At 40.7% G+C, this 25,158-nt stretch overlaps 2 protein-coding genes across 2 annotated transcripts; both read left to right on the top strand.

Moving 5' to 3' along the window:
* The first annotated feature begins 1,092 nt into the window (after positions 1–1,092).
* slc51a (solute carrier family 51 subunit alpha) lies at positions 1,093–8,842 on the top strand. Its single transcript, XM_022220793.2, has 8 exons — positions 1,093–1,333; positions 4,854–5,005; positions 5,110–5,183; positions 5,425–5,583; positions 6,860–6,971; positions 7,506–7,652; positions 8,285–8,390; positions 8,571–8,842. Exons 1-8 carry the CDS (start codon positions 1,258–1,260, stop codon positions 8,720–8,722), a joined length of 978 nt encoding a protein of 325 aa, XP_022076485.1. The 5' UTR covers positions 1,093–1,257; the 3' UTR covers positions 8,723–8,842.
* A 5,952-nt stretch (positions 8,843–14,794) lies between these two features.
* On the top strand, positions 14,795–25,122 carry LOC110945904 (pyruvate dehydrogenase (acetyl-transferring) kinase isozyme 3, mitochondrial-like). Its single transcript, XM_051940196.1, is given in 12 exon segments — positions 14,795–15,126; positions 15,129–15,194; positions 17,726–17,867; positions 17,989–18,060; positions 18,723–18,907; positions 18,999–19,088; positions 19,510–19,587; positions 19,833–19,909; positions 20,010–20,111; positions 20,202–20,309; positions 21,576–21,689; positions 22,420–25,122. Coding segments are annotated over 12 exon segments (1,218 nt in total). The 5' UTR covers positions 14,795–15,092; the 3' UTR covers positions 22,570–25,122.
* Positions 25,123–25,158: the final 36 nt, after the last annotated feature.

Here is a 25,158-nt window from a genome sequence, read left to right as displayed (position 1 = left end):
TGTTTTTAGGACAAATAACAGACTGAGAGAACAACCAGGATGCAGAAAGAAGATGAGATTTTTGCTGGTAAAAAGTGTAACTGTTGAATTGTGTTTTGGCATCGGTGCGATTCAGTTTAATACTGGCTTTAGTTCTTAAAACTTTTCTTTCATTTTTGTTTTTCGCACAACCACCAAGGCCTCTGAGGGTTGTGGAAAATTATTCAAAAGAAGCCAAGGGCACAAAAAGATTTGCAGCAAAAGCCCCACATGACGACACCTCTGTGCAAGTTGCTATGGTAACAGAGGGGGCATGTGATGTGAGTTGTCCACACACACACACACACACACACACACACACACACACACACACACACATTTGCGGTTAGTCAGCTCCTCCTCCATCCTGAACTTTATTGCTAATGTTGCTGAAGTTTCCAGTAACTTGTAAAGATATTCCCTGTTAATCAGGAATCCCCATCTGGGAGGAAAAGAAGTGCATCTGAATGAAAATCCACCAGATTCCCAGAAGAAATACTGTATTCAACAAGCCCCAAAATATTTACAGTAGGATAAACAGAGGAAAGATGCTGAAGTGTAATGAGAAGTGGAGTAAACAAGTTTGACAGACAATAATTATTCTCTGAGTGCCATGGTTCGGTTTAGCTCAGTGAAACCTTACAAGTGGTACTAATTGTCATAAAGTACCACACATGCCCCAGAAATCCACACCACAGACCGCAGATTACCATAATACCCCACAGCAGGGTGAAACAAGCCTCCAAATCTCACTCAGCAAATCAAAGCTGGCACAATAATAACTTTTTAATTTATTTATTTGTTTATTTTCTCACAGAAATCACATTGTTGCGTTTGGAAATTTTCCATCACTTCTGTGTTGCATAAAACGTGGTCAAAGCAATACATCTCTGAGTCAGAATTTGCTAAATCAATGTCACACTACATTCAGCGTTGGTTTTTTGTTTTTTTCAAAAGCATGGCATGACTACTGAGAAACTGCGGTTCGACGTCAGGACGCGTTGCAGACGACCCACCGTCCCATGACAGCGGGAAGGAGGCGGGTCCAGTGATTGCAGCAAGTGTTTTGGGGTGTCTGGGAGGCAGATAGACCTTTCTGAAAAGTTTGAGGACGCTCTTTGGATCTTTGGATAGGAGAAACCACGCAGCTCCGGACTTTTACGCACGGCGCGCCCCGTGGATGTGAGCACACAGTCAACTGGAAGTCGCATTTTTGAAAACCCACCGACTGTAGACAACATGAACAATGGATCCAACCGAACTGTTCCCCCGGGCTGCACTGACCCACCTCCTTTGGCCATGGACATCATCCTCAGTGAGTAGACCTGGGTTTGGCTTTGAGTGTTTCACAGCCTCGGAACGAGTTTTGTCCTCAGGAGCAGCACCTGATGGGCTTCTGTATGGAGGTACTTTATGCACCAGCAGCTCTTATCCCCAGGAATTTTAATTAGTTTGCTGGGACTGCTGAACTGTAGAGCCATGGTAACAGTGGGGGAAGAGAAACTAAACTTCTGGTGCTGATTAATTAGCACTTGATGGGTTCTGGAAGCCCCTGAACCCCACGGTGGGGACCTGGAGATGAGCCCTCCTCTTTACAGCATGCACAGCTCCCCTTGTTTGTTTTTGGCGTTGTAATTAGGTTCTAATAAAGTAAGTGTTTTTGTCAGAAGCAGGCAGGCAAACCTTCTAGAAAATAAAGTAAGAAGAGTTGTAAGATTTTTCCTATTTTCTCAGTAAAACCCCTCAGAAGTTCTGACATGTGCAGTAAACACTAGGCAGCAGCTCAGGCTTGAGCTCAGCTCTAATTTATGGTTTTTAAACAAATGATCACGTTAATCCATTAATCCATTCCACTAGAGTGGCGTTATTGTTGTAAATTCCTATTTAGGGCTCTGACTCCTTGGATTATCCTTTTCACTTTGCTTTATATTTCTCATAACACTTCTCAGAGGTTTTGCAGCCTGACATGTGCAGAGGAAATCCACTTATGTAGAGATCAGTCTTTTTTTTTTTTTTTTTTTACTGCTGAGTGTAGTAAATCACTATCTTTAGCATAACACACGCACTTCTATGAAAGTACAGTGGTTCTTTTGAAGCCGACCACTGCATCCTTTTTTATTAACATTAGTAGGCATGATAAAAAGTTATTCACGTAGTTTAAGATATGGGTTCTTTGCTTTACCATCTAGCTCGTGCATTTTTATTTTTATTTGTCCAGTTTCAACAAGTTTAACAAAAATAATTTCTACCGTATGAAAGCCGTTAAATTAAGGTTAAAAATCATCAGCCTTTTTACATTTCGATGCCACTTTGTATATATTCATCAAAGCACACATTTTTAAAGATGATCAGTTTAAACAAAGTTATTTTTTCAAGATTTTAATTTACAAATGATAGCTTGATGAACACACATTGTGTTTAGAGCTACATTAAATTATCTAATTTAGGTTTCTGTACACAAATACATTAGTATTTTCAATATGTGAAGAAGAAAATAAAACATAATCTTGGGTAATTTTAGAAATAATGTCAGTTACCCCACTAAAGAGCTTTGACGAGGTTATTTTTACACTTTTAAATGTCTCGATATGTACATAATTTATGTTGGTCAACAGATTTGCTAAAAATGTTCACTAATATTAATGCCTAATATCACAACTGATTATGTAAAATCAAATGTATCGGTATGTCAGATGTTGTTCTTGGCATCAACTTCAAAACTCCAGGGGAAGTTGAGCAATAGAAGCCAAAGTCAAACTTTGATCATCTGGATCCGTTTTGTGTTCAATTTGCTGTGTAAAGGTGATTTGTGGCTACATCTGATGTCCGGTAGAGTGGAACTAATATAACACACAGAGATGAAAACATCCACAAGCTTTGTAAAGATTTGAGAATAATTCAGGAAGTCTACTTTGTTGAATATAAATACCTGACTACCTGTGGGGAGAGATTGTCTGTGTGTGTTGTTGTGTATTTAATGACCACTAATGACTTTGGATACCAGAGAATAAATGGGCTGTAGGAATAGTCATAGTTCCAGGCAACAGACTGAAAATATTTACCTTTCTTCCCATTCTCCCCTCTGCCTGGAACATCTGTTTGAGAAATTCGCTTGTAACCATACATGTCTGCTGATGTCAACACCTGCAGTTATTTCCGGAAATGACACCCTGCCACTTCACTGTGTGTCGTCCCTCTCGCATGCACTGATAACTTGCAGTATTTCCTCTTTCAGAATCATTAACCACATTTAGAGAAATGCGACTAAAGCTGTCTTTTTTTCCCCACAACCTGTCGCTTTTTTCTGTCTTTTCCTGTTGCTTCCATTTGTTTTCAGGGCTGGCTTGTAAATAAACTTGCATTGTGTAGACACAAAGCTGCTGAATATCAGATTGGCTTGATTAAAGCACTCAGAAATCCAACAAACACTGAAGTTACAGCGCTTAATTCTGTTTTGGTTTGTAGTACTTGCTATGGCGACGGTCTGCTTTGGGTTTTCTGTGTTGTTGCTTTCATTGCTTACACGTTCTTTAACAATGACTATTAATCTGCGCTGAATCTTTTTATATGAGCACAATAAAGGGGGGCAGTGTTGCTGCAGCAGATGGTATTTTGGATTTTTGACAAGACAGGCGTGGCGCACTGATGTTGGTGATACCCTGACTTCATGAAGCAGAAACCCCAGCAGGCTGTAATTTGTGGCTTTTAGGGAATTAACTTCATAATTATTGAATGAACCACCTTGTAATCTGACTTAGTGATCCTCTGAGTCATCTTCTAGTGCCGCCATAAGATTCACTTTTGTGTTCTTTGTGAAATTTCCCTTGACTTCAGACTCAAACTGCTCGCTAAATTAAACATCTATTAGATTGATTTCCATTAGAGGCCACCCATTACTGGGTATTTGTATATATAGACTATGTTAAAGTTATATTTAAAAAGGAAAAAATATGGGGTTAGTACTTAATAACTTTCCAGTCATGCATTTTACAAACTAGTTTACTATGAAGAAACCCCTTGGCTCTGCGTCACCATCTGCTCAGCTTTAATGTGTTCTCTGCTACATGTGCTGCAGACAGTGCTGGGAGTATTGCAGTTGCAGTTGGTGCACGTCTGCTGGACAGACTGTGCAACGACAGTGTTATGCTCAGTTAAACATACATGTTGACATTGGCACATGTCAACGCAATTTTTTACATATATATCAATATGTCAATAATAGCTCAGTATTGGTTGACCAATATATCAGTTTGGCTCTCGTGTTCTTGACATTTAGTACAGATATTCGTGGTCTGCAGAGGATGAACCCTAATTGGTGATCCTGTGTACAGTGGGTTACACAACAGTTGTACTTTTCAATGAAACGTCTCAACAATTATTGATGGATTGCTGCAAAATTTCATCTGGTACACTCATTCTGTACTTTTTTTTGGCACTTGGGTGATCTATTTTTTTGTCCAGGAGCTATTTTGCTTCATGAATTATGTTCTTTGTGTTCATTCCAAATGATTATGTTAAACACAGATTATGAATATCCAAGAAATATAGCTGCTACACTTGTGGGGATTGCCATTTTTTGGTTTCGGCATTTGCCCCAAAGCCTCACAATGTCTAAGTATAGCCTCACGGAGCCATTATCATGGCTTTAGGCTCTAAATCTTGTTAGAACATGTTAGACTGATTATTTCTGGCAGTGATTTCCCGCCTGAGTAAACAGTTGGCAACATAAACCTCAATTAACTTCCCAAAAGCAGAATCAAAGAGATCGAGCTTCAGAGTCCCACCTCAAATTTGAACATGGCTTATTTGTTTTAATTTCCCCTCTTTTCTTCCAGATTTGGACATTTTTGGCATCATCCTGTACTCTGTCCTCACTTTCATGGCAGTAGTGTCCCTGCTGGTGTTCATGGAGGAGTGCATCTACATCTACAAGAAAGTACCAGCCCACAAGAAGAGTGTAATCATCTGGGTGAATGGCGCAGCACCGGTAGGGACAGCATACAGAAAAGATACAATGACTTTTGTATTTTTCACCAATTTCAGGGTAAAATGCACAGACTTTATGTCTTCACATTGCTGTCTCGTTTTCAGATGATTGGCTCCATGTCGTGTCTGGGGATGTGGATCCCCAGAGCCACCATGTTTACTGATATGTTCTCAGCCTGGTGGGTCTTCTATTGTTTTTTTTCTTCTCTTTCTCTCAGCTGCCATCCCTCACTGTGTGTGTTTTTTAATCCACAAAGTCATGCAGTTAAAGATCACAAGGAAACTTGAACTTCATAACCCGCAGAGTTTTATAGAAAACAGCAGTACTGTTGTGTAATCTGTGTGGTTTCATTTTTCGTTGCTGTTCTACTGTTCCTGCCTCCAATTTCTCATTCCTATGTGCCCCTTGTCTCCCCGCAGCTACTTTGCCATCGTGGTGTTTAAGTTCCTCATCCTGATGTTGGAGGAGGTGGGTGGTGACGAGGTGTTCCTGAAACGAGGACCGAAGCATAAGCTGAGGATCAGCACGGGGCCTTGTTGCTGCTGCTGCCCCTGCCTGCCGCACGTGGCCATCACACGGTAAACTCTCCCATGATATCACGCAGCCTGCAGTTCCTATAATCAATAACACTTTGATATTGACACTGCTGATTTCGAACAACACACTGGTTGTGAAGAATTTCTGAGGAACACATAAAAGACGCACATCTTTAGTTTGATTGCTGCAGCGGGGGATGTTGGACAGCTTCCAGTGAGGGGATTGAGATCTCTGCCCCCATCATTCTTTGACAGAACAGTGGGGTTTTTGTCAGATTGAAAGCAAATCTGTTTTATCTTTATTTATTAAAAACCAGAGGGTAGATGTTTTGAGTGATATTGAATGAATATCAAGCTGTGTCTAAGAAAAGATGGTGTGCATGAAGTAGGTATTTATTAGCTGTCTGTATTTCAACGATGCAGTGAAGAGAGGCAGATTTCCGAGGACACTGTTGCTCTGAAATTGCCTTTCTGAGGTTGTGACTCACACACTCTGCAATGCTAATGAGACACAGATCCCGTGCGGCGTCTGTGATTGTTACAACCGTGTCAGGTAGTTTTGATGGAATGTAGTATTTGGCCTGTTTGGTTATAAAGCAAACACTGACAGCCCCTGTGCATACAATATTGTACTCACCAGAGGGTGACCAGGGGTGTGTTCCCTCAGGGGTGAACACACTCCTGGTCATTCAGCCAGGTCAGGGCAGGGCAAATGCTGAGACCTTGTGCGCCTTTCTGACTGAGCATAGACCGGCTGCAGTTTTACTATCTTTCACCCATGACTGACAGTATCTGTGGAGTTTAAACATAGTCAGATGCACTTCTTTTTCGTCACACACTGTTTGTTGTTGTGTATTTCGATCTGAACAATCTGCTGTCTGGTTGAGAAACTCTACGTGCAGCTCTGCATGCTGGAGTCAAGCACAGACAAACACATAATATATCCTCAGTGCAGATATTAAATAAATCCTCGTTAAGCTTTCGTTCTTCACACAATGATGATGACAGTAATCAAGCCAAGACACGCTACTTATAGAATGCTCTGCTCATAAAAAAAAATCAGAAAGCTCCTCCGAGGCACTTTCCGTGTTGCTGAAGTTGCACAAGAGTGTTCAAATCTCAACATGTCAGAAACCAGTCAAAATGACTCCAACGCCGCTATGAATGGTTCAAAACATCCTGTGATAAATTGTCCAGGATAGGCTCAGGGCAACAGGCAATACCACAATGGACTGATAGTTTTTATGTGAGTTTAGAGATTGAACATTTTGTATCATCACCAGCTACCATTAAATAGTTTCCTCTGTTTCAACTCCAGACGCTCCCTCTTCCTGCTCAAACTTGGCGCCTTCCAGCTTGCTCTCCTGAAAACCATCCTTACCATGCTTTCCATTGTCCTCTACACCAACGGGACCTTTGACCTGAGTGATGTAAGAAAAATTGATATGCAGAATGGAACATTCACATTTGCGATATTTGCGTTCCAACGGTTTGTACAGTTTGTTTTTCAAACTTTTTACAGGTAATGACGACTAAAAATATGTTACTTTTGCTCATTTTGCATTCATATTTTACCTTATTTCTCTGGATGTTTTAGACTAAGAAAACCACAGTTGTAATATTGCTTTAATATGTACTTTAATGCATTAATTAGCATAGTGTGCATTATGATTCCTCTTGTTTCCTGTTTAGAAATGGAAGGATTGCTTGTTCATGCTGCATTTTGTTCTTATCAAATGTTAGCATAGCATGCTAACACACTAAACTACATCAGAAACATTGTCAACATTATAGTAGCTTTGCAACACCACTGTAATTATTAGCACATTAGCGCCCATGTAACTTGCTCTGCTGATTTAACAAATCAAAAAACTACACCTATAGTGAAGTTTCTTTCATAAAAATTAGTTTCAATTCTTCTAGCCCCGTTGCCTGATTTCCTGACTGTTCTGTTTCTGTTTCAGTTGAGCATTACCGGAGCTGCAATATGGATCAACCCATTTGTGGGTGTCTTGACAATCATAGCTCTGTGGCCTGTAGCGATCACGTTCATGCACTTAAAGGCTGCCCTGCGATCACTCAAGATCATCCCCAAGTATGCCATGTACCAGGTGAGACACTACAGAAACACGCACGTAAACAGTTGTTTATCCCTCCCTGATTAAAGCTTGACAACATTTTGTGCCGCCAAAACAGCTCTGGCCTATCAGGGCATGGACACGGGACCACTGGAGGTGTCAGTGGATCCTTTGGGTTATGTAGAAAGTGGGATGGGGAATCCATGGTTTCTGGAACATCCCGCAGATAGATTGGGAGTTTGGCAGTGTGGAGCTTGTGTTAATGCCTTGGGCTCTTTGTCATGTTCCTTGAGTCATTCCAGAGCAGTTTTTGCTGTGTAATGGGACAAGTTGTCCTGTTGGAGAAGGCTGCTGCCATTGTTTTCCCCCATCGCTCTGTAGGAGGGTGTGCTTGGTCTGCAACAATGTTCAGATGGGTAATAGGTGTCAAAGTTACATCCAGGGACCCAAGGTTAACCAAAAGACCATGGTAGCAAGAGGATCAATGTCATTCAATTCACCTGTCAGTGGTTTTAATATTGTGACTGTCTGGTGTAGATGGCTGGCTGTAAGTAAACATATATAACTAGTGTGGCACAATCTGTCTCAGATTACGGTGATATCATGAAATTGCTTCATGATTTTCCAGCTTGCCGAGGTAACAGTGTGTCTGTTTGTGCTAATAGCTGGTGCTGATCCTGAGCCAGCTGCAAACTGCTATTATCAACATCCTGGCTTTGAATGGAACCATCGCTTGCACTCCTCCTTTTTCTGCTCCAGCCAGAGGATACAGTGAGTCAATGTCCAGCTACGTAATGAGTCCATTCACCAATGAGTTTATCTACTTAATCAGTCAACAAAGAGTCGATCCGTCGATGCATCCACTTGTTCTCCTTGAAGTCTCCTGTGATTTCTATCTCCTCCTCCTTCCACAGCTGACCTTCCTTTTCACTTCTGTTCTGCTTTCAACAGTGATGTGCCAGCAGCTGCTGATCCTGGAGATGTTCATCATCACGTTAGCAACACGGCTGCTGTATCGACGACAGTACGATCCTTTACCCAGAGAGGAAGAAGACGCTGACAATGAAAACACCAAGATGGTTGCTTTACCAGAGTCTGCATGAGAATTGATTACGTGTGTGTATGTGTTTGTATTTGTGTGTGTGTGGCATTCTCTTTTTCCTGCAGGTATTTGATTAAGAGACTTTATAAATTAATATGAATAAATTTGAATATAAATTACATGTAGATTAGTCTCGTGGTTGTTCATTAGGGTTAACAGATTGCAAACCCACCAGAGCTGTTTGATTGACAGGACACTCAGGTCACATACAGTCATGTGCTGACAACAGAAATGTTTATGAGCATATCTAAACAAGCGAGCATTTGATCCTATTTGTAGAAGTAAGGTACCACCTTTGTCTAGAGTGTCTGTAAATGCCACAGGAAAAATAATTGATTCAACAAAAATATCAATTAATTTCATATTCTTCTGTGGAAAAAGTTTGTACACTTACAGCCTCGTGGCTTTTTCTTCTTTTTGAGTCAATCCTTGGTGGATTCGTTTGGGTGCTTTGGGTCATTATCCGTTGTAAGCTTCACTTCTACCTCAACATCAACTTTCAGACAGATGGCCTCATGTTAAAGTCTTATTTGACCTCCAAACTATGCTTCACAGCTGTTATGAGGTTCTTCTCCTGAACAGCTGGCTACAAAAACTTACAGTGGGAAACAACTCTATGTTGTATTTGTCTGTCCAGAGCACAACAATTCAAAAGCCCTGGTTTTGCCTTTATGTGCGTTGGCAAATTGCAGTTTTTTTTCCTGGCACGGCAGCCATGCAGGCCAAATGTGATGTTAAATTGTGTGAGACTGTAGATGCACTTGAACACCAACAGCTGCAAGAGTTATCTGTTGATCCTGAAGGTTTGGGGTTCTCAGAGATTTGTTTTTGTTTGTGACTATTGTATAGTCTAGCCGCGCTAGACAACCCACGGCAACGAATTTAATTCTCTGCCAGGGTGGGTCTAGTTACCCTCCATAAGGCTCGAGGCTGGATTCTCCTAAAACTGGCCGGACGAATCACCATGAAGTGTAGAGTCAGAAGGCGGGCGTAACGAAGTGACGACAGAGGCGCGACGATTCTGATAGAAACAACCGGCGCACAATAAACAGTTATCTTTCGACTCGGCTTTGGCCACAGCCCTTAAAGATTTGAAGCTAAAATTCAACTTGAAAGATAAACAAAGGACGGCACTGAAGTGTTTCATTGAGAAGAAAGACGTATTTGGACTTATGCCGACGGGATATGGCAAATCCTTAATATACTAGTTGGCTCCGCTGGTTGTGAAGCTAATGGGACTTAGCCACAATCCGCCGGTGCTCTCGGAACTACGTCAGCCTATTCGTTGTGTTGATTGGTTGTATACCTACCCAATTGCTGCAGAGGGATTTGATAGACAACCTTTTAGCCCGCCTCCCTCCCTGTTGAGCTTCCCTAGACCCTTGTGCCGTCAGAAACATGGGTGTAGCATGGCTAGGCTACTTTCCAGTAGTTCTGGAGGTCAATTCAATGAAATCAGAGTAACTATAAGGTGAGATAATGTGCTTCTAAAGGCTAACTGGAAAGAGCTTTGGTGTTATTTTGACCAGAATTTGTCCTTTAAAACACAAAAAGTCTCTAGGACGGCCTTTAACATTCAGAAAATGGCAAAATCAGGAACATTTTGGCATGATGCTAAAGAAACAGTCAATGCATCTCTTACCTCTAAGCTGAATTGCTGTAATTCATTGTCAAGGATGTCCCAATAACTCTAAAATAACTTGATCCAAAATGCAGCTAATGCAGCAAATATGTACAGACAGGCACCAACAAGAGAGATCCTCCCATATTGGCTTTCTTATTGGGTCCCTTTCTCCACCATATCTTTAAAAACTCACAGTACCATGCTGACCTGTTACAACAAGAAACAAAACAACCCAACTCGTATTACATTTGACAGGAAATCAAAACTTGGCAGAACAAAACTGGCAAACTGGCAGCTCAATTTCCTGACAACAAAATGAAAAGAGGAGAAAAATGTCAGTTCTGCCTGACACGCTTCTTTCTTTCTTTTTTTTTTAAAGAAATGGCTAAGTCACATGGTAAAATTTGAATGAACTGAGGGTTTACACAATAAAGAAACTGCAACAACTTAAACTAACAGGAACCCTAAACACAATATAAATCAAACTTACATAAGCTTACAAAGCAGTGCAGTGTGCTGGCAGACTTGAATGGCCAAGAGGTAGTGCAGCTCCTTAGTCTTTTTATAGCCTGATGGTGGGCATCAATTGCCTGTAGGAGCCCAGATGTCAGCCAATTACCAAGAAAGGAGGGAGGAGAACACCACAGGCAAAATCTGGGGCACGGCACAACACACATTAATCCATTTGTACATTCTAATGGTATGTCTCAGTAGAACATTTTGCTGTCAGAGTGCAGGGTAACTTGTGGCTCTAATAGCAGAATGGGAGGCAGAGCTTTCAGCTATCAGACTCCTCTGCTGTGGATTCAGCTCCCAGTTTGGGTTCAGGAGGCAGACACTCTTTGTACTTTTAAGGATTTACCTTTAAACCTTCCTTTTTGATAAAGCCAGGCAGGCTCAGGTTAACCTGAATCATCCCTTTGTTATGCTGCTGGAGGCTGATGCTGCTGGGGAAATTCCCATGATGCACTCAGCGCATTTCCTCTACTCTCACCCTCTGTGCATTTATATGGCACTCTTGCATGTTATTAACTTAATGTCTCCTGTAGTTTGGGCTTTATCCTCCCTGTCCTCTCAGTTCCTGTATCTGCAGGTATCTGTAGTTCCAGACCTGCAAGTTACTGACCCAGTGTTTCCTGTTTGTCATCTCTCTCATGCTCATCCTGTGTCTGGTTCCATCAATGGTTTCTGAGCCACTAAGCGCTCATCAAGGGGGTTCTATTGGAGTTTTCTCTTTTATTCTGTTTTGAAGATGTGAAGGTGTGATAAATATACCTACTTTTCCCACAAGATAGACCGGTTTTTAAAATTTAAATTATGAAAGTGACGACAAAATTCAATTCTGTGTGTTTAAATTTATATCAACTTTATTAACAGGCACTGCTTTAAAGAGGATCAAATGTTTGCTTTTTTATTTATGTTGACCAAAGTCATTAATTTCCATGACATATTATTTTCTTTCTTGACTGTGTACTTTAATCCAGTGTAATCAGGGTTTAATTATGAACACACACACACACACACACACACACACACACACACACACACACACACACACACACACACACACACACACACACACACACACACACACACACACGTGTCCTCTTTGTCTCATTTGTTTTTGCCCAAAAATACCCTGTTTGCATAAACCTTATATGGCAATGCTTTATTTTTACAAGTCAGTAATTTCCCTGTAATTTCCCAGGAATAGTCTCAAAGGAAATATCTAATTAGATACCATGTGCAATGGCTAATTAAGATAACATTTCAAACAAACTGACAACAAAAAGCACGACAGATGCACCACACAGGAAAGAATTGTGCGCATGCAAAAGGCCATATAGATTTTACCATTTTGTGTGCATGGTTTATTTATCCTTGCCAAACAAGCAGATAAAGAAATTACAGCTTCTATTGCCTCTATTGCTCCTGGAACAAAATCATAAATCTCCCAGGTGAATGCTGGCCCCGTTCCCTTCTACTTGTATGAACCTGAGGTGTCTATAATGCTGCTCTATGTTAAAAAGTAAAGACGCAAACAAAACAGATATCCAGAATAAACACTTAAAACACACATTAAACTGTTCAGATACTAAGTAATGTAGAAAACAAAGTTCAGATGAGTTTAGATGCTTTAAAAAAAGAAATGTTCTGTTCAAACCAGAATAAATATTTCATTAAAAATAATTTAATTACTGTAAAAATATATTTTATATATATGTTGTATTTTTGGTGTTAAACAAATATCACACAATGTTGCAGTGCTCTGACTTTCCAGGTTAGTACAATTAACTTATCAGTTGTCGGACACTTTAATAGTTTAATTCATGTGGAATTACAAAGCCCTTTTCAGGAGCATTTCTATGACTGAATTTTGTATGTTCAGGAAACTTTCAGAGCCTCAAAAGCATAAAGCTTTACCACATATTTGTCATTTATGTTTTTGTGATGTATTATCCTATACATGAAGTATTTTTGTTTTGATTTTGCATTTTGTCACTGGGTCTGTATGGTCCCTACCTGTATGTACAATGTAAGTATTTTAAAAGCACGATGATTCAAATACCGAACGACTCTTTATGTTGTCATTTCTTACAGCACTTTATTTTTTCCCCTCCATGCAACTGCCCTGTTACACAGGATTTAACATTTAAAAGTTGTGCCGCTAGATGGAGGTAAAAAAAACAAAATATGACAGACACTATTCATAGTGTGTTAATTATCATTACCTGCCTGTTGGTACAGCTGTGGACTAATAAATAGCTGGAATACAAACAGTCTACAGACAGTATTTTATACATTATACGTGAAAATGATGCAGAAACTTGTCTTCCAACTGAGAACTTCACGTTCTGTTCGCTGCATCTTTCACATGTGCACATAAACCATGGCATTAACTGACTGACACACCGACCAATCAGCGTGTCGCAATTTGCCACTTCCTACTTTTAAGCCAATCATCACAGAGAGTCAACAAGCTTTACCAAGTGCGGTTGAGTCGAGGTTTTCTATTGGACGTGCTCTGCTCTCGTCTGGATCCCAACTTCAGAACCTTCAAAATAAAATGTTTTTGGAGAGGCACAGGAATAGATGCTATTAAAACAAAAATAAATATTCATCTTAAAGACAAATGGGATCCAACCTGTTTATTGATCAAAGTAATATAGAGAATCATTTTCACTCAGACAAATTACATCGATATGGTATTTGGTCAATACGGTAACATTTTTCATTTAAAACTGACTTAATTTGTGAAATTACAGCCATGATTACAGAGAAATGATTCCACATATTATCATTAATTTATGTATATAAATAATGTATTTCCAACATTTTCTTGTGTGAATTCAAATCAAATGAATGAAGCAGCATTTCAGACTGTCTTACAGAAGCAGTTCAAGTACCTTAACTCAGTAACTTTTATTTATAATATTAAATGACATTTCTCTTGTTCTTGATCAAATATTTACCACCTTCTCATGTCCATAAACATCTATTTTAGAATTGCATTTCTAAGTTTTAACTAATAACATTAATAATGTCTAAGAAATTCTTTACCCAAGTCTAGTAGCTCAGACAAAAGCCAAATAAAAAAGTACTTTTATAAAAGAAAAATAAAAGGTGAGGGTTTCATATGACTGAATCTGTAATTAAATATTGTCAGTGTCGGACCACGGAGGGAAATTCAAAATAAAGCAAAATAAGTCACTGTTAAATCAACATTTTATAAAGCTACCTTTAGTCTCTGGTGATTTTATTGTGCTTTATATTAAATCCAATGTCAGTTGTCAGATAAAAATGTGAATCTGCAAGGATAAATGCAAATCATAAGTTCTATATTCTGTCATGACAAAATTTTGTTAAAGGGCTAAAATCAAACAAACAACAACAACAAACAACCAGATCAAGCATTATTGGTTTTTCAGATCATGGCTTTTGTTGTTAACAGTCACTGAAATGTTATGTAATAATATCTGTAATCTTTATTAGCTTCTGATCTTAAGTTATTTCAACTAAATAAAGACAAGACTGAAATAACTGTAACTGACAATAAAGGGGAAAGGTTGGAGCTTTGTGCTTATCTGCAGTCTAAAACTGAATACCCAGGTCAAATTGATAAAAACTTTAATTTCAGCAGCCACACAATGCTAAATTCTCACTGTGAAACTGCATTTTAATTTTCTATTTTAATTGGATACTTTAAATTTGCATGCTCTTATTTTCTTGTCTTTTAGTCAACCACTTTTATTTATCCTATAAAATAAGTGTGCACTTTGTTCAGCTTGATCTTTTTGCACGTTTTCATTTTTACTTTTGTGTGCAAAGCCTCTGTATACGATGATGTTCTGCATAAATAAAGTTGCTTGCTTTGTATCAGCTGCTTCTCATTGGTTTCCCTCACTGTGTTGCAAGCTGTAGCTACATTTGGCAGCCTGTGGTGTTTTATTTTGAAAAGCCTGTGAGGAAGTTAGCATGTTACGCGGAGCAGCTTTTCACTGTTTATCTGAACTGAACATCCAGAAATGTAGGAAGCCGCATTTAGAGCGTTTTGTCTGTCGCCTAACCTTATGGACATTTGCTCGTCGTGTCATTTCGTGTCCACCGCGGACGGTGGAAATGTGGAGGCCGACGAGAGAGAAGGACTGCCCGTGTCCGTGTCACCGTTACCGGGGATGAAGCGGTCGTGTTGCGTCTGACTGTCATCTCTCCTCATATCCAGGCATCATCTTTTAAAACTTTCAAAATGAGGATCTTTACGTCTCTGCTGAAAAACACTAATCCAAAATCGAATATTACTCCAGATTTTCACCGTCTCCGCTCTCCATTAAGCAGTTTCTGGATTTTGGTGAGTAGTGCAGTGCCTGAAGGTAAAACAACTGGGGCCTTTTTTGTATTGTTTTGTCATTTTAAACACTGTAATTGTGCATTTTTAATGTCACATAGAAGCTATGAGTTGGCATTAAAACAAAAAGTCCACTACAAGCTGTCATTGCACGTTACATTTTGTTATATTCAGGTTTGAAATTTGAATTAAATGTTAGTTTTAATAGCATGACAACACAGGTAGCAGCATGTAAGCTAGCCCCCTCCCCCCTGCATGGCATTTTCTCTGATGCAGGTTTGTTTTCTCTGTCAGCATGTGATTACAGGCTGTTTACTGCATGCAGGTGTCTTCAGCAGACAGGGACAACAGCACGTATGCAGTGGAGGCTGAACCTCATGTTACCCAGTGGCTAAACAAGGCTCACTCATCCTTTACCCTGTTTGAGGTTTAAGGGGGAAAAAGCTAGATGTTTTTCTTCTGATCGAGCACATGAAGTGGGATCTAAGTCAATAAAATACAAATGAAACCCGAGTAAGATATTGTATCTTATCTACTAAAATAAGATATGCTTTATTGTCTCCAAAGTGAAACTAGCTTATACATTTTACAGCTCTGTGCAGCCACGGATAAAGCAATATATACATATAAAACACGTTCCTATCTAAACCATCAGCTCTTGTTTGCTGAGCAGTGGGATCGAAATAGAAACTCCTATTTTTACAAGCTCTGGTACTCACGGTTGTAGTTTGTAGTCTAAAAATAATGCAAGAGGGGCCCTTTTGGGTAATCTATGCATGTCTGACAATTATTTTTCATAGACCGTACTATTATTTCCTCTCAATCACTCTATTTTTGACTGTGAGGTTGCCGTCTATTGCCGCCATCCTTCATCTCCCCGTTGCAGCACTATAGAATAAAACCAGGATCTTTATGCTAACACCAATTAGACTGCAGAGAAAATGAAATCTGTGAGCCGACCCAGCACAATGACCGCGCCAGAGCCAGACGAGAGACTTGAAACGCAAGATGACAGTTATTAATTGCGTCTCATAGCTGCACTCGAGGCTTTTCTTAATCCACCTCTGATTAAACGCTGTCGTGTGCGTTACGTAACTCGCCCTCACAGCTGTGGATTGGACGAGGAGGGCAGGAAGTGTGCGGCACTTGTTTGCGCTGAGAAACTCGGTGAGGGTCTTGTCAGCAATAATTGTTCTTGTCTAGAGAGCAGTAAGCCAAAAGATACCGGTGTGGGTTTCACAATGGAACAAACGAGACGTCATACGAGTCAGCACGTGTTTTTCATGATGACACGGAAGTGGTGTGTGTTGTCTGACTATCCCTTTGTGTTGCTAAATCATTGAAAGTCTTTGCTGTGAGCTGAGGTGATGGGGCACTCTCTTTGGTTCTGACAGATCGTTTAGTTTTCCTTCCTTCTGACACAAAAAATAACATCATGTCTTCACCTCTGTTGGAGTCATGAGGTCACTCTCAGGGCAACACCATGTCTGCACAATAGGCTTCCGGGTAGACAAGCAGCGGACACTTCTTTCTGTTCTTTTGTTCCTTTTCTAACGACGTGAAGAACCTGAAGCATTTTCCTCAACAGATTCTCGCTGTGTTTAGTGCTTTTGCTCAGCTGAGGGTGTGTTTAAATGCGCACATGAGAAGCTGCTCTGTCTGGACGCTGTAGATGACATTGTGGTCAATTTGAGGATGTAAAAATGCGACGTCGGGTTAAGTGCTGGTTTTCATGAAAGATATTTCACCACAGCTGACTTGTTTTCTGCTTAGATCTCAAACATTAATCTCTCCTGTCCCTGTGTGACTCCCCCTTTCCCCCTTCCAAATAGATTCATGATTTCCTTGCATACTTCTGTAGAAACTTAAAGCTAATGTTGGCAGATAGTTAATGCAGCTGCAGCCAGATAGCAAGTTTAGAGGTATCATGTTAAAGGTTGGACATTAAAACCAACTGCAGCTTTAGGTGAGGCTGGTACACTTATTTTTTCTACTTACTACTCGCATAAAAGGTTGTTTTTTCTTTTACAAATGACTAAAATGAGTCCCAGTGGCCTTATGTTTTCACATGACAACAAAAATACAATAGAACTATTACAAGCAAGGGCAGGAAATAAACAAACTAGTATATTTTGTTACTGACAGTGTGAGAAAGTTCATGTTTTGCTACACCATTCAGCTCCAGCATCAAAACAACCTGCATAAAATCATCCCTCTTATACTGCCAAAACAACTCTGACCCACAGTGGACCTCTGAGGGTGTCCTGTGGTGTCGAGGACGTTGGCCTCAGTTCCTTTATGCCTTGTGGGTTGCACGGTGGGGCATCCTTGCAAAGAAATATCCACCACATGAATGCCAGCACCCGAGGTTTCCCTGCAGAACGTTGCATTGTAGCAGAATAAGCAGTGTTGTCGGCGGTTTCAATGCTGCAGCTCATCAGTGTGTTTCTTGGCAAGAAACGTTGCAAACCGTACCAGAATCTCCAGATTTTCTAGTAATGATGAAGCACTAACAAAAGCTTCTTATTTCTCAGGCAGGGACAATGCATGTGAGAAGACATCCTACATGTTCCTGCGTAAGGAGCTGCCTGTGCGGCTGGCCAACACCATGCGGGAGGTCAACCTGCTGCCTGACAAACTGCTCAGCCAGCCCTCCGTCAGACTGGTCCAGAAATGGTAAGATGCTTCCTCTACGAGTTTTCTTTGAACGGCTGCCTGGTGATAAGCTTTATAATGGTTGCATTGTTAGGAAGCGTGTGTAAAACCTCCCTTTTGATCTTTGATCTTGCTTTATTAGGTACATGCAGAGCTTTGTGGAGCTGCTGGATTATGAGAACAGAAAACCAGAGGACCCTCACGCTCTGAACGAGTGAGTGAGTCTTGGTGTCACAATAAAAGCTAGTCAAAATATAGCATATTTACAGTAAGTAAAGCTTTGTCAAGCAGACAGCTGTTGAGTAGTGGCTGTATTTCATTATGTAAAGTCCTTCTTCCACTGCAGCTATTCTACTTAGTGAGCATACTGCCTGCACAGGTAGCAGTGTGTATTTATGCTACAATACCCATCTGATAAACAGGCATGCATGACTGACAAACGCAGACAGGAATTTGGATGGACCCATCTGTTTAGAGAGCACATTTCCAAGTATTGTTCAGGTCTCTGAAAGTGACATTAAGATAAGTACTCAGAGTTGTGCAACATTTGTATTTATTTCTAGTACAAAAGCAGTCAAATAGGCTACATTCATACTGGTGCTAGATTTTAATATTTCTGCTTAATTGTTGTTATTGTTTTTGTGTTTTTGAGGATCCCTTTATGTATATGTGTTTCTCCCCGTGCACCAATCAGGAGTAGTGCTCCTAATTTTGTTGTATTCTGCATAATACAATGACAAAAATTCTGTTCTATCCTGTTTGATTCTACTTATCCTGACTGTGCCTTTTGTTTGACTATGTAAGCAATATGTTCATAAAAGACATTTCTGAAAGTACAGCATCACTGACCAACTCCAAATGGTGTTTTTTCTTCAGTTTCCTGGAGCTGCTCATTGAGATCCGTAACCGTCACAACGACGTGGTCCCCACCATGGCTCAGGGCGTCATCGAGTACAAGGAGAAGTTCGGCTTTGACCCCTTCATCAGCAGCAACATCCAGTATTTCCTCGACCGCTTCTACACCAACCGCATCTCTTTCCGCATGCTCATCAACCAGCACAGTGAGTCTCACGAAACGGTTTGTTCAATTTGGATCCCAAATTCTGACCTGCGCCTGAAACTTAAGTTTTATTCCCATGCGTTTGCACTCAGCTCTGCTGTTTGGTAACGACACCAATCCGGCCCATCCAAAACACATAGGCAGCATCGATCCCACCTGCAGTGTGGCCGAAGTCGTCAGTGGTGAGTTCAAGGACTGAAAAGGTCACATTTTCCACATTTAACTCCTTCTCATGCTGTAATTTCAAATTGTGCTCAAACCGTTAGAATAGAGTTTGAGCAGCAGCTAGTATTTTCTTTGATAATATTTTGTTATCTGTGGTGTTTTCTTTGCTCAAATATTAGCATTGCTCTTACAGAAAACAAGACTGTGTTTTTGTCACACCTTTCTCTCTCAGCAGTGAAACAACTCAAACAAAAACATTTTTTGCTGAAAGGCACGTTTACATGATAGTTTCAAAGAAATTCCAGCAAGTTGGAGTGAAAGCTGGCCTCTTGGTGACCCAGCAGGGGATACAAGCTACAGTAGCGACCTCTGACACGAAACAGCAAACATACTCGGCTAGCTCTCTTCTAAGTCTTCTTGGTTTTCCTCCTCCTTCAGATGCCTATGACACTGCCAAGATGCTGTGTGAGAAGTACTACTTAGCTGCTCCTGGCCTCCAGATCGAAGAGTTTAACAGTAAGTGTTTTGTTCTTCTGTGTATACATTTTCCCATTTCTCCCTGTAATCTGTCACAGTGCTGTAAAACTGTGTGCTCTCTTACCCAGTCTTTTTACAGCTTGTGGGCGCAGCTAGGGAGCTCAGATTTAGCCCTGCAATGATTACAGTGTTCACCGTCTCATTAACTTCAAAAGAATCAGTTTTGTGTGTGTGTGTGTTCATGTGTTTAATCTTCTCACACTTCCTGCACTCTTGTCTTCCAGTGAAGGCTCCCAAAAAGCCCATCCAGGTAGTTTATGTGCCCTCTCATCTCTTCCACATGTTGTTTGAGCTCTTCAAGGTAAGCAGGGCAGCATGAGTGGCCAGTTAGCCTAATGTGACTATAATTCTGTAAGGAGTCCTGCTGAGCTGACTTAATGAATGCTGCTGGTGTTTTGCAGAACTCAATGAGAGCAACAGTGGAGCTTCATGAGAACAGCAGTGAAGGATTACCTCCAGTGAAGGCAAAAGTCACTCTGGGGAAAGAGGATCTTTCAATAAAGGTAAATTACACACACTTGTGCATCATTGTAGCTTTTTGTCTGTCTTCTGACGGCTTCAGTCGCTTCATTTCTCCCACGTTTTGTCTTTAGATCAGCGACAGAGGAGGAGGAGTTCCTCTGAGGAAGATAGACCGCTTGTTCAACTACATGTACTCCACTGCCCCGACACCGAGCCTGGAGCCAGGAGCCGTCCCACTGGTACACACACTCATACAATCAAATCAGTGTTGACCCTTTTAGCCTGTACATTTATTATCCCCCGCCTCCACGAAGTGGAAAAGGGGGATATAGGTTTGGCCTCCGTACGTCCGTCCATGCGTCCGTCTGAGATGAAGGGGACAGCTTTACTTGGAAACTTTTACAGCTAGGATTACGAAATTTAGTGTGTAGCTTCACACCATGGACACCTTGATCAAGTTCGAAAATGAGACCTGTGCGATAATATTTAACAGAGTTATGGCCCTTTATCACTATTTTGGATATAGACTCATAGACATCACATGTGGCGGGGCATATTGATGACCATGTCATGCACTGTTTTCAAAACGCTACTGCTTCGCCATACTTTCCCCTTGCAGACTTCATTTTAGTCTTAAAAAAAAGCCCCAACTCTCTACTTTTCAGGCATGTACATATTGTGACGGTGGGATTTATGGTTTTCCATACAGGAGCCTCCAAAAACCCAGAGGTTGAGCAAAAAATCCAATGTTAGAGCATGTGCTCCTCTGGTGCTAGAGTGTGGAGAGGAACAAAATCTGTTTTTTTTTTTTTTTTTACTTAAATCGCCATCCTGGCCAAACGGTACATACTACAAGGACAATCCTTTCACAGACTATAGTAAAGACTCTCTACATTCATATGAGTCCGATATTGTTCACCTGGCACATTGTTACGTCACGCGCCAGCCCTTAATTGACGTGGGAACCTGAATCGCCCTCCATAAGGCTCAATGCAAATTTATGCCTTGTGCTGCTTCACACACAGCAATTTTAAAACTGCCGTTTCTCGGTCATTTTTCACTCTACAGCAACATTAAACATATCGACCTCTTCCGTGACTCATCCTGCCACTCACCAGTGTCACTTTTGAGCTAGCATTCACGGTTAGCCCGTAATTAGCGACAGAATGCGACTGCAGCTGACAAGCTGTAAACTGCTGTAGGGGCGGCACTAGGTTTTCAGGACAGGGGGGGCTTAGCCCCCAGGAGATGCACACAATGTGAGTGAACGTTTAATTTTACAGCTAACAATTTAGTGTGTAGCTTCACACCATGGACGCCTTGATCAAGTTCGAAAATGAGACCTGTGCGATAATATTTAACAGAGTTATGGCCCTTTATCACTATTTTGCATATAGACTCATAGACATCACATGTGGCGGGGCATATTGATGACCATGTCATCTTGTTCTAGATGGTATGACATATGGGATGTTAAACTTGATTTATATTCCTGTCTCATACAGGCTGGTTTTGGCTATGGTTTACCCATTTCCAGGCTCTATGCCCGATACTTCCAGGGGGATCTGAAGCTCTACTCCATGGAGGGAGTGGGCACGGATGCCGTCATTTATCTGAAGGTGAAGTGAGCTTGCCAAATATGGAAGATGTTGTAGTAGTCTGTATGTCTGTGCCACCACTTTAGTGTTGGCTTGATATGTATAAAGATATAGTGAGGAGACAGTTAGCTTAGCATTCAGTATGGAATGAGGAGGAAATTGTTAGCTCTGTCAGAAGTTTTAAAAGCGTGATCATCTCTAAAGCTCATTTATCGACATGTTATATATTGTTTCTTTAGCCTGTAGCACTCAAATATAGAGCAAAAAATATGAAATACATGAAAATAGAAAAAATATATGTGTGTGTGTGTGTGTGAACCCAAATATAGAAAAAATTAGCAAAGAAATGAAATAAAAAACAAAAAATATATATAGAGACACAAATCTTAAAAAAAGAAAAATGAGCAAAAATTTTTTTAGAAATGAATATATAGGATCCCAAACAAAAACAAAAAAAAAGTCTGCAAAAAAATAGACAGTTGGTTTTACAGGGTTGATCCAAACAGCAAATGACAGGTTGTGGTAGTGATAGGTTTGTTTCTTTTTGGTAGCTAGCTCGTCCACATGACCCTGACATAATGGGAGTGTCAGTGTCATGCTTAGTGTTTCCCTTAGCACCCAGTCTTTATGCTAAGCTAAGGTAGTTAGCTAACTCTTGTCACATAACTAAATAATATTAATATTGCTTCTTCCATGAGAGATAAATGATCGTGAGTTCTCATTAGCTCTTGTTTTGTTTCTTGATTTAAAGGCTCTGTCCAGCGAGTCCTTTGAGCGCCTGCCTGTCTTCAACAAGTCAGCGTGGCGGCATTACAAGACCAGCCCCGAGGCGGACGACTGGAGCAACCCCAGCAAAGAGCCTCGTGATGCCAGCAAGTCCAAATACAAAGCCAACAGATAACTCTGCCCAGCTCGCGAGCAAAGCCCTCTGCTGGGAGCCAAAGCGCCCGCCCTCAGAGCAGAGCATGTACGATGAAACGTTGCCCTTGGGTAAACGCTCAGACTCGGTTTTATATTCCAGTGGTTAAAGGTTTGGAAAGGATGGATGACCTTGATTGAAATCCGTACCCAATGGCAATGACCTTCATCAGCATAGCTTTCATTGTTGTGGCATTACTGCTGGCTCTCCCAAGATGGAATTTTAAATGAACCTCTTCCTAATTACAGATCCCCAGAGTCTAACCCCATTTATCAAAAAGCAGAAAACAAAACTGATTGTTTTGGCGAATCTTAATTTTCTCAAACCAAATTTGCTGCATTACTTCCATCTCTCCCTCTGTCTCCATGCTCTGTGGCCGTCTCATCTTTGCTGACTGGGCTGCTGCTCCCTGTGGCTGAATAAGCCGTGCACTGCTGATTGAGTGTCTTTTCCCACCATCAGTAAAGGCTTGCATTCTGTTTCTCGCTCTCAAAACACAAGCAGAGTCAGGGGGTTTGAGTTTCAGTGCGAATGGGAAGAGGAGGAGGTTTCATTTCCTTCCTTTGGGAGACACTTTTGACTGAACGCACAATTAGGCCAGTGTGTCACTGGCATAGCAAAGACTTGTTTTGGTTACAGTCTATTGTAGCCTGAGAAATTGTACAAGGAGATTATTTAAAGATGAGAAAAATAATAGCTCATAAAAGACTAGAGGAAGGAATGCACTAGGAGTACTCATTTTTATTTTTTTGTCAAAGAGAGAAAGCCTTACTTACTTCTGGAAACTTATGGCATATTTGGTGTGTTAAAAATGCCTCAAAGGCTGCACTTGAACTTTATTTATAAAGCTGAGTATTTTGTTTATCTTTTTTTTTTTGTTCAGTTTAACTCTCAGAAGTTAACCAGCCACCCACCTACAGACCATTGACAGACCCTTATCAGACATTTCTGCTTGCACTCCAGCTCTGTGTCCTGATTTAATACCTCCTTATGGACCAAAGGGGCGTCTTTTCTGCTGCTCTTAAAACGCCACCATGACAGTGTTGCCTGTCAAGTAGCTTAGACCACACCAGCATGATGTATTGTGCAAACGCTCACAGAAAGGAATGGACCTGTTGCAGCATGCACGGACTATAAAAGAACGATTGCGTTATGACTTTGTACGTTTCTTCATTTCATACTGCAACTGTGTCAGACCTGCCATGGTGGATTAACAACACGCTCACAGCTTGGACCTGTTCTTCTAGCATCCAGTCGGCCTTGTGTCTCGTTATGTGTTACTAATTCTCACAGTCTTCTGAACGAGTTGGAACAAAGCTTATGTATTTTTTTCAAAATTGCTTGTGTTTCATTATCATGACTGAAAATGACAGAATTAGAAGATGCAGCTAAAATCCACAAGGACTTGATGCTTGACAGGTTTTAAATTGTTTCATGCGGGAACAAAGACAGTTCAGGATTGTGCACTATTTTACTTTTTGTCGTTGGCATTAGCAGAGGTTTGCTTTTTTGGTGATCTAATGATTGTCTGCTTCATTTTTTCCTTATTTATTCATTAGGGAGTCATGCAGCACGAAAAGTGAAGTGTTTAGAAAATCTGGCAGGAGAAAAAGTGGTCAAAGGAGCAGAACCTCCAACCACTTGAACATCAATGGCACTGAATCATTGCAACGAACGATCATATTCAGGAACGTAGCGGACTTTAATACCCCTTCCTGTATATTTTACTTCTTCTAATCACTTTCATACAATCATTTCAGACCTGTAAAGAACTAATTGCGAGCAGGTCAGCACTTAGCATAGCAGCATCGTTCTCGGAATTATTAAAAAAAAAAAAAAAAAAAAAGACCAGATCCATTTCTTAAAAACAGATGATGGTGACTTTTAACAATCTAAAGTGACTTTCCTTTCCCGTTTCCTTTAGCTGCCTTTCATCTGGCAGGAAAAGAAAGAAGAATTGAGCACGGAAAACTTCCTCTTCCTGCAGGTTCTTGGCTTCACTGTAAGATTTCACCACTGCCAATGCCTTTGTAGCCTGCCAGTCTCACTGAGTGTACTCTGTGGCAAACCTGCTGTAAAGGGAGTGCTGTGTTGTAGGTTAGCAGCTGATGTGTAGGTTAGCGTGTGGTCTCCTTGTAGACCGGTCACAATCACATCTTGATCAGAGTTTCAATTCCAGTTTAAATCATTTAGAAACTTGAGGATCTTCCACCTTCAGTAACCTTTACTGTTAAAGACTGTCTCTGTACTTAGGATGTTTTAGAGTATATTATATATAAGTATATATCGATATATAATGTGTATATACAACCAGTGTAGAGTGATCGCTCTGTTTTCCATCCATCTGTACATCCAGCCTAAAAGATGTCTGTATGCTCCTCGGTGTGGAGGCAGCCATGCAGAGATATGCAAACAATGCAACATTCACCAAAAAAAGAAGGTGTTCAAGCAGTCTCATGATGTGATTGAGCATGAAATCGACTTACAGCACCAACTTTCAAACCCGGCAATAAAGAAAACTGCTGTTGTGTGTGAGCCATCTGCTACGTTTTTGTGCAATCTGATTTTCTG

This window comes from Acanthochromis polyacanthus, chromosome 20 (assembly GCF_021347895.1).
Source record: "Acanthochromis polyacanthus isolate Apoly-LR-REF ecotype Palm Island chromosome 20, KAUST_Apoly_ChrSc, whole genome shotgun sequence".
NCBI lineage: Eukaryota > Metazoa > Chordata > Actinopteri > Pomacentridae > Acanthochromis > Acanthochromis polyacanthus.
Note: the sequence above shows the minus strand (reverse complement) of the source record. Positions and strands in the feature narration are given on the sequence as shown.

What these genes read in the sequence shown, in the direction of transcription:
- slc51a (XM_022220793.2), top strand. Translation starts at nt 1,258, where the DNA reads ATGAACAATGGATCCAACCGAACTGTTCCCCCGGGCTGCACTGACCCA. An exon ending in ACTGATATGTTCTCAGCCTG is followed by an intron (nt 5,184 to 5,424) that starts GTGGGTCTTCTA and finishes GTCTCCCCGCAG; the next exon opens with CTACTTTGCCATCGTGGTGT. An exon ending in TGCTCCAGCCAGAGGATACA is followed by an intron (nt 8,391 to 8,570) that starts GTGAGTCAATGT and finishes TGCTTTCAACAG; the next exon opens with TGATGTGCCAGCAGCTGCTG.